Source organism: Muntiacus reevesi, chromosome 2 (assembly GCF_963930625.1).
Source record: "Muntiacus reevesi chromosome 2, mMunRee1.1, whole genome shotgun sequence".
Lineage (NCBI taxonomy): Eukaryota > Metazoa > Chordata > Mammalia > Artiodactyla > Cervidae > Muntiacus > Muntiacus reevesi.
In genome coordinates this window covers 79,526,892-79,544,278 of record NC_089250.1, presented here as the reverse complement: position 1 = coordinate 79,544,278, position 17,387 = coordinate 79,526,892, and the positions used below count along the sequence as shown (strand labels likewise).

Here is a 17,387-nt window from a genome sequence, read left to right as displayed (position 1 = left end):
ACAGAAATACGTCTGGGAGAAGCAGGGTGAACGAGAAGGATGCGAAGAGAACCCAGAACCAAGTGCGCCCCCGCAGAACCACCAGCGCGGAGTCACTCCTGTGTCCCTCACCCTCTCATTCACTCTCAGCTGAGCTCAGTCCTCCTCCCCCAGGGTTTCTCCATCCCTAAGAAAAACACATCCAGCCAGCAGCGTCCCTGGAAACCCAACCACCTCAGATGGAGGCAGGATTTCAGCAAGACCTTCGGGGTGTCATTGGTCAATCTCTGTTTTAGGAAGTTATGCACTTTTTGGAAGGAGCATTCCTGGGACTTAGCAAAAACACTTTTTCCCCCGCCGGTGAAAAAAATCATTTTGGAAGGACAGAGCCCCATGCCTGGCACTGAGAACATATGCAATCAATTTTAATTTGCTTCCCCTTGTAGAAAGAATTCCATCCCAACAATCAGGGTTTATTCCTCTATCCATGGGTTCAACGTATATTTCTTAAGCATGAGCTATGTTCTAGGGTCTAGAAAATGGGATTGCCAGATTTAATAAGGAAAAATATAGACCATCCAGTCAAATTTTAATCTAAGCTAGACAATGGACATTTTTAAGTATAATCACATCCCATGCAATACATGTATGCTAAAAAAAATTATTCATTGTGTATCTGAAATTCAAATTTAATTGGATCCTATATTTTATCTGGCAACGCTACTGAGAATAGAGTTGAGACCAAGACAGACCATCCCTCATACAGCTTTATAGCAATTCTAGCCTCAGAAGCTCACAAGACTCAATTCCCATCTGGCCTTTTCCCAGTGGGCAAGTCTAGGGAACGGAGTGACCATCTCTTTAGAAGCACATCACTTCTGGGGGCCCATTTAGCAGATACCACACTGGATTGGAATTATGTCCTTATTTCCTCATCACGCTCCTCTGCATGTAAGGCCCTTGGTGACAGAGGCTGTGCCTTTTATCTCTTTGTCTCCTGACTTTGCCTCGCAAGGGCCCTGGGAAGAGCAGGCGCTCAGCACAGATAGCTGAATGAATGAGTGAACAAACACACACACGGCTGGGTCTATCAGATGCGATGCTCAGGGCTCACAAGGAAGATATTCACACACCTTCAGAAACACTGGAGATACAGAGAAATCCACACAGCCAGAAGCCCAAGACCACATGGGTGAAGAACGATCTTTTATTTTAAAACGTTTTCGGAAGGTACACGGAACAAAATAAAAACTTTCTTAAAAGGGAGGGAGAGGGGAGATGGTGTAAGAAATTGTAACCCTGGTAAATAATATAAAGGGTTCTTGGAAAGGTGACTTCTTAATGTAATAGGTCAAACTGAGTCAAAGCACTGATTTAACTAAGTGGGGATATAATAGAATATGATGGCCCACAGTAAAGCAGAACCATAATATTAATAACTGGGGAATACAGTATGAACAAATAACAAATAATTAAGAGCCATTTTATTGTCAGTACTGTCACACAATTGAAACACTCAGAAGGAAAAGAAATCACAAGAATCCGCAAAAGGATAAACTCAGGGCGGTGCAGGGGACACGGGATCTACAATAGAAAAACCATTTAGCGGCGTCAGTTCCTTTCTGTCCGGCCGAAAAAGAGGGAAGAAAAGGTCGATATCTATAGAGCAGGTTTCAGGTATGCTAATTTTTTTTTTTTTTTTTCAGGAAGAAAAGGGGAAAAAACAAAGACAGGAAGAAAGAAAAAGACAGAGTGATGCAGTGTCCCGAGGACCACGCAGGTAGCAGGACGTGCGGCTGCTCTCCGGCACGGCGTCCCGGGCGCCCTCTGCCCGGCCGGGGGTCTGTGGCCGACGCGTCTCACCCGCGTCACCGGGCGATTCCTGCCAGTCCCGTCAGTGCTCAGATGGGTAGGCGGGGAAAGTCTCTGTTCGATGAAGCTTCAGAGGGCTGGTGACACCTTTTCCAAAAGAGATTTTAAAATCAGCAGTTACATTTCAAGAAAGCCCACAACCAGGTTAGCTCATCACAAGTTTCTGTATAACAGAAATAAATAACATAGGACACAGAATGTTTCTCCCCCAGAGGCTACTCACAAGGATATGCAAAGGAGGGTCCTGAAAGACAGTGTGATTAATGCATCACTTGCATGTGGCCTTTGCACTGGCTATGTGCAAACCAGGCTTCCCAGGTGGCTCAGTGGTAACGACCCTCCTGCCAACGCAGGGGACACGGGCCCCATCCCCGGGTCGGGAAGATCCCCTGGAGAAGGAAATGGGAGCCCAGTCCAGGGTTCTTGCCTGGGAAATCCCAGGGACAGGGGAGCCTGGCAATTACATTCTGTGGGGTCGCAAAGAGTTAGAAACAAGTGAGCTCTTAACCAACAACAACGTGATCAAACCAGGAGCAATTAGGGACAACCTCCTCCTTAACATTTTATCTTTATCAACTGACTCCCATACCCGAAAGACTTGGGGAAAACGAGACACAATCAAGAGTGGGGAATCTCTGGGCGAGAACACCTTTTGGAAACCAGGCCAGAAATAAGGCAATATTGTATTTATTGCTAGGAAATCCTGCAGCAAAGGAGGACCTCTTAAAAGACACACGGCCTTTATCATTTCAGGTTTAAGCTCCAGAGCAAGGACAATGAAGACGCCAGGAAGGCCAGGTCAGGAAGAAGCCACACAAGGCCACCGTGCGTCTCCGCCGTGACACAGGGCGGGCCGGCGCACTTTATGAAAGGCCAGACGAGAAGTGTTTCAGATTCTGCAGAGTGTGGTCTCACAGCAGCTGCCGAACTCCACCGCCTGCAGCACAGAGCAACCAGTTAATCCGTAAGGAACGGGCGTGAGGGCTCCCATGCTGCTGCTGCTGGGTCGCCCAGTCGTGTCCGACTCTTCGCGACCCCACGGGCTGCAGCCCACCAGCCTCCTCCGTCCACAGGATTTCCCAGGCAAGAGGACTGGAGTGGGCTGCCATGGCCTTCTCCGGAGTTTCCCATGAAAGGCTGTAAACAGAAACACAGCAGCTGGATCTGCGCAGGAGGCCAGCTGGCCGACTCTTGAGGACGGAGCGCTGGACCTGAGCAACACGAGAGGCGTTCCACTGCCATCTGCTGGCTGAGGGTTGCCGTGGTCCAGGTGCTAAGTCTGACTCGGCGACTCCATGAACTCTGCCTGCCAGGCTCCGCGGTCCTTCAGCATCTCCCGGAATTTGCTCAGACCCACGTCCACTGAGTCGGTGATGCCATCCAACCATCTCATCCTCTGTCCTCCCCTTCTCCTCCTGCCTTCAATCTTTCCCAGCATCAGGGTCTTTTCCAATGAGTGGGCTCGCCACATTAAGTGACTAAGGGTTACCACACCAAAAAGGAATTTACAACGCAGATCAGGTGATGAGATGAACACCCCTCAGAAGCGAACAAGGCAAAACCTACACAGTTCAGACTTCCTGGAACCAAACTCGGAGATCAAGCCGGTCTAACAGCACAGGGAAACGGCACCCCGGCCAAGCAGAGCGTGCCCGCCCCACCAACACGCGCTCGGAACGCGGGACCGAGCAGGGAGGTTCGCGGTGGCGCTGGCCCTACGCCCTAAGCTGCATCTCCTCATCCCAGCAGCCCTGGACTCCGTCACGGCCCCGTCTAGTCCCTTTCTGACGTAAGAAATCGTGGCTTCAGATATTTGCAAGCCTCAAATCTGAAGCATAAGAAAACTATGTATGTAGTCATACAGTCACTGGTACATATAGCGGTGCCTATTATTAGAGAAGTTACAATATTAAATATCCCAATCACCAGAGATCATTCCTTCCAGCTTCCCAGTCATTTTACACATGAATTCAACTCTCTTTCCAACACACACATACACACACATGCGTGCAAAGGTCACACACAGAGGTCACACGCTGGCACTGGCCTGTGCACACGATGTGTGCCAAGCCCTGTCCTCTGGCCTCTCAGGGCTGAGCAAGCGGGATCGCTTGTTGACGTCTGAGTAACTGCAGAAGCGCTGACGGCCCGTTCCCTCGGCCTGCACGGGGCTGAGCACGCGGGATCTCTGTCAACATCTGAGTAACTGTAGAAGCGCTGATGGCCCGTTCCCTCGGCCTGCACGGGGCTGAGCACATGGAATCGCTCATAGAAATCTGAGTAACTGCAGAAGCGCTGACGGCCCGTTCCCTCGGCCTGCACGGGGCTGAGCACACAGGATCTCTGTCGACATCTGAGTAACTGCAGAAGCGCTGATGGCCCGTTCCCTCGGCCTGCACTCTCCCTTCAGCAGGGAGCCCACCACGCCCACACTGGCGTGTCCTCGTGGCCCCTACAGACACGCGAGCATGAGACCCCGGCTTATTTGTCATCTTTCTAATTTGCTGGGATCTTAATCTACTTCTCCCTTACTAGATGCACACAACGTACGTAGCTGTGTTAGAATTCATATTGAAAAACCAACATTATAGAGAACAGACTGGGGCTGTCAGGGGGAGGCTGGGGACGGGTGGGTGGGAGTTTGGGGCGAGCAGAGGCAAACGCTTCATCCAGGAGGGACAGGCACGGTCCACCGCCCTGCACAGGAAGCTACAGCCGATGCCTGTGACAGACCATAACGGAGCAGAGTGTTAAAGAAGGCACAGGCGCCAGGGGTCAAGGAACCTGCCTGCAAGTGCAGGAGACAGAAGAGACCTGGCTTCCATCCCCGGGTCGGGAAGATCCCGCGGAGGAGGGCACGGCAGCCCACTCCAGGATTCTTGCCTGGAGAATCCCATGGACGGAGGAGCCTGGCGGGCTACAGTCCAAGGGGTCACAAAGAGTCAGACACGACTGAAGCGACTTAGCACACACACACACATGTGTGTGTGTGTGTGTATAAAACTGAATGTATACACATATATGTATAACTGGATCACTCTGCGATACAGCAGAAATTAATACGGCATTGTAAACCAACTATACTTCAGTAAAAGATAAATTTAAAAAAGAAAGAAAACCCAAGGTTAAGCCCTCCAAAGTAACCACTGTTCAAAAAATCTATCCTCCTTAAGATAAAAATGTAAACTGCACGGCCTGGAACCAACCCTCTGGAGGAGCTATTTCCATCACATGGTATTCACTTTGGAAACACCCGTGGCATAATTTGCACCCAAAGGCAAGCATATACAATAAAAGAAAGGCGCCTCAACCAGCAGTCAGACGCTGGAGCTTCACGTCAGCCCGTCCACCCACTGGCCATGTGATCTCGGGCAAGTATTGACCCCCAAGGTGCCTTCATTGAAATGGAGTCTCTGGCCAACTCTAACTGCTGCCAGACGAGCCAGGAAAGGCGACAAGGAGGGCGCCCACAGAGGGAGCCAGACATCTGATGCCGCTCCTTGATTTCCTAAGATTATCCAAAATCACACTGGATCAATGATACACGTGCCTATGTTTTTCTCATTTTTGCTTTGAAACCAGGGACACTCTTCAGAGGCAATTTCTACAGAAGGGTTCTAAACACGTTAAGAAATGCAGCGCCTTAGGATTAAGCCAGAATTCCTAGATGCTAACTTGAAGACGGAGGTGAGGGAGTTTAACAAGAACACTGACAAGCAGCTGGACCCGCCCAGTTCTCTCCCGAAAGCCTTACGCACCGGCCACCCCACCTCCTTCCAGCTCTTCAAACATCCAGGCTCCTTCCCGCCCCAGGGCCTTGGCATATGGTGATTTCTCTGTGGATAATGCTTTTTCCTGGCTATTGACAGGACTCCTCTTTTCAGACACCAGGTCTTGGGGTAAATGGGGCAGCCCCTCTAAAGAAGTCCCTTTGTCACCTTCCTCTCCAAACTGACAACTCTGCTTTACCGTTCTTTACTACAAACACTTCCTTTTCAATATGACATGGACCAAATTTGAAATTAAATATGCATGTGTAATCATTGACTGTGGCTCTCCTTCCGACTATAACCAGTAGGACGCAGGAACAAGCCTGTGTGGTAGCCCCAGGGTGGCTCCATCAACTAGCACATGCTCAGCATAAAATAGATGCTCAACTAACATTTATCAAATAATGAATGAATGGAGAGACAAAAGCCTCAATTCCACAACACAGGTGATCTTGGACACATTACTAACTTCAAATTAGTAATTTAATTTGAAATTCTGTGTAATTAGTAATTTGAATTCCTTTAAGTTCTGTGTCTTAGCTGCACAAGGGAATAAAATACTCCCAGGTAGCTGCTTTGCAGACTAAATGAGATCATATATATTACGTTCTGGCTTTCCTAGTGGCTCAGTCGGTCATGAATCTGTCTGCAGTACAGGACATCCAGGTTCAAGCCCTGGGTCAGGAAGATCCCTGGAGAAGGGAGTGGCTACCCACTCCAGTATTCTTGCCTGGGAAATCCCAGGGACAGCGGAGCCTGGCAGAAATATAGTTCATGTGGTTGCAGAAGAATCAGACACGACTTAGCAACTAAACCACCACCACCACATCAAGTAACTAGTGCAAAGACAGAAACACAGTAGGTCCTCAAGAAACAATAGCTTTTATAAAGGTATTCAGTGAGTATGTCCTGTCTCCCTTGAAAAGAACAAACCTGGCACTTTACTAGTGGTATATTAACATTAGTTTATATTTAGAAAAAAAAAAAAAAGGAGAGAGAAGATTGCATGTTCAAATTTGCAGAACTCTGGCTTAAACAAGATTAAACAGACTTGTTTTTTACTGAAGGACATCTCAGAGTCTTGAAAATACTGATTTGCTTTCTGAATCTCCTAAAGAATTTAACATGTAGCACAAATCAGTCCATCCTAAAGGAAATCAGTCCTGAATATTCATTGGAAGGACTGATGCTGAAGCTGAAGCTCCAATACTTGGCCACCTGATGCAAAGAACTGACTCATTGGAAAAGACCCTGATGCTGGGAAAAACTGAAGGTGGGAGGAGAAGGGGACGACAGAGGATGAGATGGTTGGATGGCATCACCGACTCAGTGGACATGGGTTTGGGTGGACACCGGGAGCTGGTGATGGACAGGGAGACCTGGCGTGCTGCAGTTGGTGGGGTTGCAAAAAGTCGGACACAACTGACAGACTAAAAGACTGATTTTGCCCCCAATTATTGGATCCTAGTACTTTTTTGGAGAAGGTTAATATCAACCAGGGTTAGGACAACATAGAAGCCAACTGGAAAAAGGTGACTCATTTTATACAATGAATTCTTAGAAGAATTCTGTGAATACAGGGCTCAACATACGGTTGAGTGCATCTATGTCATGTATTTTTTCCCAGTTCTCACGATGAACCTCACATGTTAATTCTGTAAATGCCTAAGCAGAGAAGAGAAGTTAGTTTTGAAAACTGGAAAATGGGGTGGAGGAGGCAGTGAAGGTAAACGAACACATCTTAGTGTACGCGGGCGTGCCAGACCCAGCACGCTCCACTCCTCACAGCAATAATAAAGCGGTAAATCCAAACATCAACCAGTAGGTGGCTCTCTAGCACTAAATTTGGAGAGGAAAAACTTTCTCAAACCTCTTGGATAAATTCCCTCATAAAGGTCTGTATGATTTCCAAGGTTAGCCACTGGATCTGTCAGAAAGAAATCAGTCTGAGATACATTAGGGTAGGTGAATTGGCCAGAGGAATTACAACTCATGGATACTAGCGAAACAAGAAGACACGATGCGCTGTGTAATCTCATCACGTGACACACACAGGGCCATGATGCTACTCATTTTCTCAATTTCTTTTTTTTCTGGGGGTAGGCAGAAGGGAGGAAGAAAGGCAGGTGGGACAGGTATGAATGCGTGTGTGGGTACTCAGTTGCTCAGTCCTGCCTCTTTAAAACCGCAAGGACCATAGCCCGCCAGGCTCCTTTGTCCGTGGGACTTCTCACAGGAATACTCGAGTGGGTAGACATTTCCTCCTCCAGGGGATCTTCCCAACCCAGGGGTGGAACCCGCGTCTCCGGAGTCTCCTGCCTTGCAGGCGGCCTCTACCGCTGAGCCACTAGGAGGCCTCACAGGTGGGACAGGTGAACGCTTTCCATTTATTCGTCGTGTGGATGACCACCCCTGAGACGCGAGGTAATTCTATGTAGTCTGAACATTAAAAAAAACTATCAAATTTAGTGGTAAATTAAGTTTCCCAGCTATTCAATGTATACACAGCACACATTAGCACCATATCTCAATGAACACTGGTGACTAAAAAGCAATCGCAAGATAAAACGGATACAGACAAATCTACACAGAACACGCTGACGGGGTACTGTCTCGGAAACATTGGTGATAAATTAAGCATCAAGATAAAATACATTTACATTAATTCCGACACAGGTAACAAAAGTATGTGAAAAAAAATAATTTGATGAAATAATTGATACAAAACATAAAGCAGGAAAAAAGAACACTGAAGCAATTACAGTGCCATTCTCGTGCACAGAAATATTCTAAGATAATAGGATATTTCATTGAGTATTAGCGTGCAGTCAAAACAGGAAAAATGTAAGAATTATATTGGAAGCTTGAGTTCAATGAAGGTTATACTATGTAACAAACAATCATAGTTTTAATTATCATCTTCAACGCTAGAACAGAATCACCTTCAAAACCCTATAAAATTACCAGTCACAAAGTTTGATAATCCATCATCTCTGCAGGAATTCTGTGGCCTTTTTTTATTACCACTGGAACTTATTTCATCAGAAACTAAGCAATCACTATCTTTAAATTACTGTCTTGTAAGTGCTACTATTGTGTTCGTTTGTAAAATCTATACCAATAAACTTGAACTTAATTTTACAGTAATTCAGGCAGACCTCGTTTTCTGCTTCACTGCATTATGCTTTACAGATATTGCATTTTGTTAACTTTTCAACGTTTATCTTGATTGAGTATTTTTGGGCCTCATCATGCAGCATTCAGGATCCCAGTTCCCCAACCAGGGATGGAACCCATGCGCCCTATAATGGAAGCAGCGTAGATTCTTGATCACTGGATGGCCAGGGAAGTCCCTAAATATTTTTTAAATTGCAGATTTGTGGCTATCCTACGCTAAGTGAATCTGTTGGAACCATTTCCCCAACAGCACTTGCTCACTTCATGCCTCTGTGTCACATTTTGGTAATGCTCGAAACATCTCCAGCTTGTTCATTATTATTATACTTGCTTTGATGCCTGTGATTGGTTACATTTGATGTTACTACTACGACCCACTGAGGGTTTACATGACTTAGATGATGGTTAGCATTTTTTAGCAATAAAGTGTTTTTTAATTAAGGTATGTGCATCTTTTTAGACATACAAGCTGTTGCACACTTAATAGACCAGAGGCTAATGTAGATATAACTCTTATATGCATTGGGAAACCAAAAAATTTCATGTGACTCGCTTTATCACAATATTCTCTTTATTGTGATGGTCTGGAACCAAAAGTGAAGGTGAAGTTGCTCAGTTTGCGACCCCGTGGACTGTAGCCCACCAGGCTCCTCCATCTATGGGATTCTCTAGGTAAGAAAACTGGAGTGGGTTGCCATTTCCTTCTCCAGGGGATCTCCCCAGCCCAGGGACTGAACCCAGTCTCCTGCATTGCAGGCAGATGCTTTACCCTCTGAGCCACCAGGGAAGCTAATATATATCCAAAGTCTGGCTGAGTCCCATTACTTTTGAGTGTTGGGTTATAAAGATAATAAATAACAAACCTAAATATAAAGGCTGATCGAACAAACCCAAGTCCGATTCTGATGAGCTGTTCGGTCTGTGACATGCTGTATTTGACAAAAACAACACAAACTTCTCAAAGGTGACTTTTCTCCTTTGTGGATGTTTTGTGTTGTTCTGCTCCATGTCTAGAGGTAACATTGTCACCTCTGTTTTTCTGGAATTAGTGGGTCACTAGTCCTTGGTGATGATCCCAGACTCTTTCAGCTAAGTATGGTTTTCTAACCATATGGGCTTTTTGCATGCAGGTAAATTTGCATTTTTTGCTGTTATGGTTGAAGAAGTTGTGTATATGCTGGAAAACAGAGCTGTTTTCTTTTTGCAGACAGATGCAGACACTGTCAGAGGTAGCTTTATAAACCCAAGGCGCGAACAGGCCATATGCTAACAGCATCTAAACATCTGCTCTGAGCTGAAGATTTTAAAAATTATTCCTACACCGTCAGGGCCTGGAAAGACCTTTAGTCTTCAGTCACTTCTGATGAGCGCCGACTTGTTTTGATGAAAGGGAGTTAGGTTAGTTAAAATAAGAATTGTAAAACGAGTGTCTCCTTCATGTGACATTTCCTCTGTCCAGATTGCCCTGAGGATGTTTCTTTTCTTGGCCTCCCAGCATGATAGGAGGGGTCTCAGGGCCCTAACTGGGGATGGAGCCCGTAGCCCCAGCCTCAGAAGCACGGGGCTCTGGGGGGAAGGGGACCAACCTGTGGGGACGCAGCATGAGGGCTGAGCCTGCCCCCTCCCGGAGCCCCCACCCTCCGCCCCGCCCCCCGGCGCCCCGCCCTCCGCCCAGGAGCCCCGCCCCTGCCCCAGAGCCCCGCCCCCTTCTGTCGCCCCGCCCTCCGCCCAGGAGCCCCGCCCCTGCCACAGAGCCCCACCCCCTTCTGTCACCCCGCCCTCCGCCCCGGAGCCCCTGCCTCCCCGCCCTCGCTCTGCCCCAGAGCCCCGCCCCCGCCCGGAGCCCCGCCCCTCCCAGAGCCCCGCCCTCGGCCCCGCCCCAAAGGCCGCCCTCCCCCCCCTGCACCAGAGCCCCGCCCTCAGCCCCGCCCCCGCCCTCAGCCCCGCCCTCTGCCCCAGAGCCCCGCCCCCGCCCGGAGCCCCGCCCCGCTCACCTTGCAGGCGGTACAGCTGCCCCGTGCTGTGCTGCCGGGTGATGTGCTGCCAGTAGGCGCTGCGAGGCAGGGGCACCATGGTGCTCAGCGAGGCGGCCCGCTCGCTCATCTTCACCTGGAGCTGCGACGGAGGAGCAGAGCGCAAGTCAGCAACGCGGGGCTGCGAGGGCCGACCCTGGGAGCCGCCCCCAGGGAGATCCACCAGGGGAGATCCACCCGGGGAGATGCACCCGGGAAGCCTCCCCTAGGAGATCCACCCGGGGAGCCTCAACCCGGGGAGATCCACCCGGGGAGCCCCAATCCGGGGAGATCCACCCGGGGAGCCCTCCACCCTCAGAGCCCACCCGGGGAGCTCGAGGGCCGCGGAGCCGGTGGGCTGGCCCGTGGGGGAGCACGGCTGTCGCTCTGCTGACTTGGCAGCGCCGCTTCTTCGCACGTTGGCAGCAGCGCATTGATTTTCCGGGCGAGAACTTCCCGCGACTCAGCTCAACCCACCTGGTCACGGTGGGCGGGCCCCACTACGGATTCTGGGGTGGCCCAGAGACCCGAGTCAGGCCAGTAAGACACAATCCCTGGGGACATTTATTAGAACTTTAGTGGAAGAGACAAGCAAGAGAGGTCAGTTAAGGGTGTTTGCCGGCTTCAGTCATTGCTGAATCCCAGGATCTGGATTATTTCCTGACATGGTAGGTACAGAGGGGATACTTCTGGAGCTGAATGTGGGAGCTTTCTCGTGGGGTTGACAGGGGGACAGGAGATGGGCCTGGGGTCTATCCTGACACAGGAAGAAAGAACAAGGCAGTCAGTGGACGCTACTCTGAGGAAGAAAGCCAGGGAGAGTCCTGACACGTTCCACAGAGGCCTTGGCTCCTACCTGAACCCAGAGGCTAGCCGGAGACCTCTCACCTAAACCAGCCCATTACTTCTCAGTCTAAGCTGATAGGAGCTGGGTTTTAGTACTAGCATGGGACTTTCCAGGTGGCGCTAGTGGTAAAGAATCTGCCGGCCAAACCCAGAGATGCAGGAAAACTAGGGTTCCCTCTCTGAGTCAGGAAGACCCCGGAGGAGGAAATGGCAACCGGCTACAGTATCCGTGCCTGAAGAATCCCACTGCCAGAGGAGCGCCGTGGGCCACAGTCCATGGGGCGGCAGGGTCAGACATAACTGAGCACTCACGCTATCACCAGTAGAAGAAAAACTCTGTCTGCTTCAACAAGTGGCTGATCCCCTTCCAGATACTGACGGGGACAGAGGAAGCTGTGGCTTTTGGCTCCAAGAATCTAAGAGGATCCATCCTAAAAGATACAGTGTGAGGCTCCAGGTCCTCGGGGAGGAGTCAGTCGTCTGTCCGACTCCCCTGGGGGACGATTCTGAGAGAAGACAGCTTAGCGGGACAAGCGGGGCGTGCCGAGAGGCATACAGGGACAAGGCAAGAAGAAGAGAGGGTGGGGTGTAATCTGAGGCAGCTGTCCTGCCTCCCCTCCCCAAGCCCTGATCTGGACACAAACATGCATCCTTTTATTGTGTCATAACACAGAAGTGAATCTTTGATGTCCTGGAGTTGCTTGAATATCAAATGACCCACCCCAGTCTTATAAAAATGTGTCCAGAAATAGATGGATTTAGACAAGGATGGGCATTAGGAGACAGCCTGCACTCACGGAAAACTAGGGGCAACAGAAGCCTCCATGTCTCAGGGCCTGGCTAACTGCAGAGACACGCTGCAGTACTTGGCAGCTGCAGATCAGAGGCCGGCAGACTTACGTCAACTGAAAAGGAAACACTGACATATTGTACCATCAAGGAAAAATGAACCGCAGACCATTCTGTCTAGTGGAATGCCACCTTAATTGCTCATCTGAGAAGCTGGTATTAAATATTTGTCCATTTGGGTTCAGTGAGATGATGCCTGCTTAGCAGTTGCCTAGACAAACCAGACACAGGGAAATGAAGTATATTATTACGATGGGGATAAACTGCAGTGCCCACCACAAGACTTTTTAAAACTCCCCACTCTATGTGTGTTATTAACATAGTAGTCTCCGATATAATGTCTGCACATTCACTCAACAAAGCCAAAATAATACAAGACTTCACACCCTGGAAACCAAAACTCGCTGGAGTTGATGTGGTGGTTTAGTTGCTAAGTTGTGTCTGGCTCTTACGACCCCATGGACATCAGCCTGCCAGGCTCCTCTGTCCATGGGATTCTCCAGGCAAGAATACCGCAGTGGGTTTGTCATTTCCTTCTCCAGGGGGTCTTCCCAACCCAGGAATTGAACCCAGGGCTCCTGCATTGCAGGCAGATTCTTTACCAACTGAGCTATATGAGGGAAGCCCGATGAGACTGACTCCAAAGACAATTTTAATTTACATATCTTGCATTAACATGTGATGGATTGAATTTTCTCTTTACCACAGTAGCACAATTATCTAAATGTGTCCAAGTAATTATATAGCACTAGACTTTGTGGGGACATTTTTTTCCCTAAACATATCCTGTTAAATCAAAAGGGTAAACAGTTGAAAACAATGACTAGAAGAAAAGTTCTGTTGCTGTTTTTCTACTTCTGCAAAAATGAAAGTCTCGAAGTTTAAAAGTAAAAACCAAAACAAACCAACCAAACAAAAAAACAATTTACCAGTGACTTGTGATGACATTCAGCCTCATGAACATGGAGTACAAGAAAATAAAGAGAGGAAAAGAACCAAATATTCAAGGTACTGATTATTTGCTTTTCTTAATATAAAGGAATTATAGTTAAGACAATAATATTTTTAATACAAAGAAAATATTTGAGAAGTAGCCATCACTTCAAATTACTCACTACTTTACTGTGAGCATATTTCTGCAGCCCAGCATGGTTTGATTATATTTTTAGAATGCTTATTTAGGAACAAAAATAAAATGGCACTGATGTCATGTGTCATAGAGAACAATAACAAAGCCTGGTCTCTTTCTTCCTCAAAACTTTGAAAGAACATCTAATTTTATGAAAGGAGCGTTTTAATTGTCTTTGGAGAAAAGTGCTAAGAAAAGTCTTCTTAGTTAACACTGCAAAAATGTCTGAATTCTCGAAGCGTGAGAAGACTTGGGAAGTCACGCGATGAAGCACCAGTCAGAAGATGCCCCCTCACCCTGCCTCACTGCTGCAGGGACCCCACCTCTGATTCCAGAAGGTTCCCCCTCACCCTGCCTCACTGCCGCAGGGACCCCACCTGATTCCAGAAGGTTCCCTGCTCATCCCGCCCCACTGCCACAGGGACCCCCACCTCTGATTCCAGAAGGTTCCCCCTCACCTGCCTCACTGCCGCAGGGACCCCACCTCTGATTCCAGAAGGTTCCCCCTCATCTGACTCACTGCCACAGGTCACCCCACCTCTGATTCCAGAAGGTTCTCCCTCACCTGACTCACTGCCACAGGGACCCCCACCTCTGATTCCAGAAGGTTCCCCCTCACCTGACTCACTGCCACAGGGACCCCCCACCTCTGATTCCAGAAGGTTCCCCCTCACCTGCCTCACTGCCACAGGGACCCCACCTCTGATTCCAGAAGGTTCCCCCTCACCCCACCTCACTGCTGCAGGGACACCAGCTCTGATTCCAGAAGGTTCCCCCTCACCTGACTCACTGCCACAGGGACCCCCACCTCTGATTCCAGAAGGTTCCCTCTCACCCCACCCCACTGCCACAGGGACCCCAGCTCTGATTCCAGAAGGTTCCCCCTCACCTGACTCACTGCCACAGGGACCCCCACCTCTGATTCCAGAAGGTTCCCTCTCACCTGCCTCACTGCCGAAGGGACCCCCAGCTCTGATTCCAGAAGGTTCCCCCTCACCCCACCTCACTGCCACAGGGAACCCACCTCTGATTCCAGAAGGTTCCCCCTCACCCGCCTCACTGCCACAGGGACCTCACCTCTGACTTCAGCTCACCACCCCTCCATCACCTGTCTGCACAATGGCCGGGCCCAAGCCACACGCTGAGTCCTGCCATTTCCACCCACCCGTGAGCTCGCACCTATAGCTCACTATAGCAAATGCTGATTCCTAGGCCTGAGGACTTCCCGGACTCCTCAGCTGGCTAACAGCTGTCTGCCCTTCAGAAGGCGGCTCAGGAACCACCTCCTGACCACGCTTCCCCCACCAACGACACCAGGCGCTCCTACCAGACGGCTGCTCAGCTGGTAAAGAACCCGCCTGCCGAAGCAGGAGACGCAAGAGATTCCTGGGTCAGGAAGATCCCTGGAGGAAAATGGCAAGCCCCTCCAGTACTCCTGCCTGAGAAATCCATGAACCGGGGAGGCTGGCGGGCTACGGTCCACAGGTCACAGACTCAGACCCGACTGAGCACGCACAGACCTGTTCTCACTCTGATCCTCTCACTGCTGTGACTGCAGCCTGCCTCCTCCTGTAGCCCATGTGCTCCGAGAACACGAGATTATATCTTTCATCTCTGTGTCCCCAGCACCTAACTGGGACCCCCAAAGGCTGAACAAATACAGGATGGAGGAATCAATGAGCCAGAGAACCCAGCCCTGCCCAGGGAGCAGGGAATAAGTCTTAAATCAACCCAGCAAATCAGCCTGGAGCTGAGTTCCTGCTGAAGCTTTAGGTCCAGGTTAAGTGAATGTGGTTCTCGGGGCTGTGGAGAACGTGGTGACAAGACGGAGTCACTCTGTACTTGGCCATTCACGTGATGAGCAGAAGCAGGGGGTCCCACTCCGCACGCTTAATCGTTCTGCGAGAGTGTGGGCTCACGATCCCGCCAGGGGGAAAGACAGGGCTTCTGAGTGACAGGCACATACCTTCTCGGACTTCACCACCCAGACTTTCCCCTAAAGGGCAGGACGCGTGGGGGTCTCTTCCCTGCCCAGTCTGAGTGAGCTCTGATGCTGCCCGGTGGTCTGAGATCAACGGATGGAGCTGGTGGGGTTTCAAGGACACAGGTAGCGCTGTGCCGCTGGGGGTGGCCGGGGGTCGATCCCGGGGTAGGAAACCGGGGTTCCCACCCGGCTGTGCTCCAGGTGACTGGTGAGACACGGGACGCATCCCCCTCGTGTCTGAACCTCCCAGTCTCCCTTCCCGTGGAAAATCCCTTCCTAGAGAGACGACAGTAAAACCAAACAAATAAGAAAGAAACAGGCTGCCATAAAAAGGAATGACGCACTAGGGACTTCCATGGTGGGCCAGTGGCTAAGACTCGGAGCTCCCAGTGCATGGAGCCAGGTTACATCCTTGCTCGGGAAACTAGATCCCACATGCCATAACTAAAGACCCTGCATGCTGCTACCACGACCTACTAAATAAATAATAATTTTTTTTAAGTAATGAAGTCTTGAAGCATGCCACAACATGCATGCTTGCTTAGTTGCGCTCAGTCCTGTTCGACTCTGCGATCCCATGGAATGTAGCCTTCCAGGCTCCTCTGTCCATACGATTCTCCAGGCAAGAATACTGGAGGGGGTTGCCATCTCCTCCTCCAGGGGATCTTCCCCACCCAGGGGTCGAACCTCTGTCTCCTGCACTCTGGCATTGGCAGGTAGCTTCTTTACCACTGGGCCACCAGCTTCCCCTCCACAACATGGAGAAGTTGAGAACATGATGCTGAGTGAAAGAGCCACTTGCAAAAGACCACACAGCATATGATTCTATTTATATGCCATGTCCAGGACAGGAAAATGCAGAGAAAGTATACTGGTGGTTGCCCAAAGCTGGGTGGATGATGGATAAGGAGACGGGTTTCTTTCTGGGGTGATGAAAACGTTCTGGAGTTGACTGTGTTGATGGTTTCACAATTCCATGACTATATTAACACCACTGGATTGTAAGGTTTAAACGGGTGTATCGTATGATATGTGAATTATGTCTCAATATAGCTGTCCTCAAAAAAATAAAATCAGATAGTAGTATATGAACTATTTGTTTTTTATAAAGCATGATGTAATGAGGTAGCGGGTGGCTACTTCTGGTCAAAGGCTCCCCAGGTGCTTCAGTGGTAAAGAATCCATCTGCCACTATAGGACTCAGGGGTTCGATCTCTGGGTCAGGAGAAGGAAGTGGCAACGCACTCCAATATCCTTGCATGGGAAAGTCCATGGACAGAGGAGTCTGGTGGGTTACAGTCCACGAGGTCACAAAGAGTCAGATGTGATTTAGAGGCTAAACCACCACCACCAGCAGCCAAACAGTTGCAGCGGAAGTCACACTTAAATTTGAGTAAAAACTGGCTGAAACATGGTCCCCATTGCTGTCACAGTCAACACCACAGACAGATTCCTTTAAAAACCTCCCAAAACCCAGTGAGGGACGTGCTTATTGTCAAGGCCCCGTTTCTCCCAATAATTGGCAAACCGTAGCCGCCCTCCTGGGAGAGAAGGCCCCCTAGGACCACTGTGTGCCAGCCGCCCTTTGGTTCCCGCCCCTCCCGTGGCCTGGCTCACGCTTCCCCATTGCCTGGGGCCCCTTTGATGAGTCTGCGACCAGGTGCGCGGGCCGGGGGCCAAGACCCAGCCACAGCCCGACACCCGCCACCAGGCCGCCCTGCCCTGGGCTCCGTCTGGTTTCACAGCAAAGCACTGTTCTGCAGAACCGA

General features: G+C 49.7%; 1 protein-coding gene across 1 annotated transcript in view; it reads right to left on the bottom strand.

Annotated features, from left to right (window-relative positions):
• Positions 1-1,168: 1,168 nt before the first annotated feature.
• Positions 1,169-17,387, bottom strand: part of DOK5 (docking protein 5) — a 136,892-nt gene continuing 120,673 nt past the window's right edge. Inside the window, exons 7-8 of the mRNA XM_065922221.1 lie at positions 10,793-10,913; positions 1,169-1,938 (exon numbers count right to left, since the gene is read on the bottom strand). Of these exons, the coding sequence (XP_065778293.1) occupies positions 1,874-1,938; positions 10,793-10,913 (186 nt within the window). The 3' untranslated portion in view covers positions 1,169-1,873. The remainder of the gene's footprint in view (positions 1,939-10,792; positions 10,914-17,387) is intronic.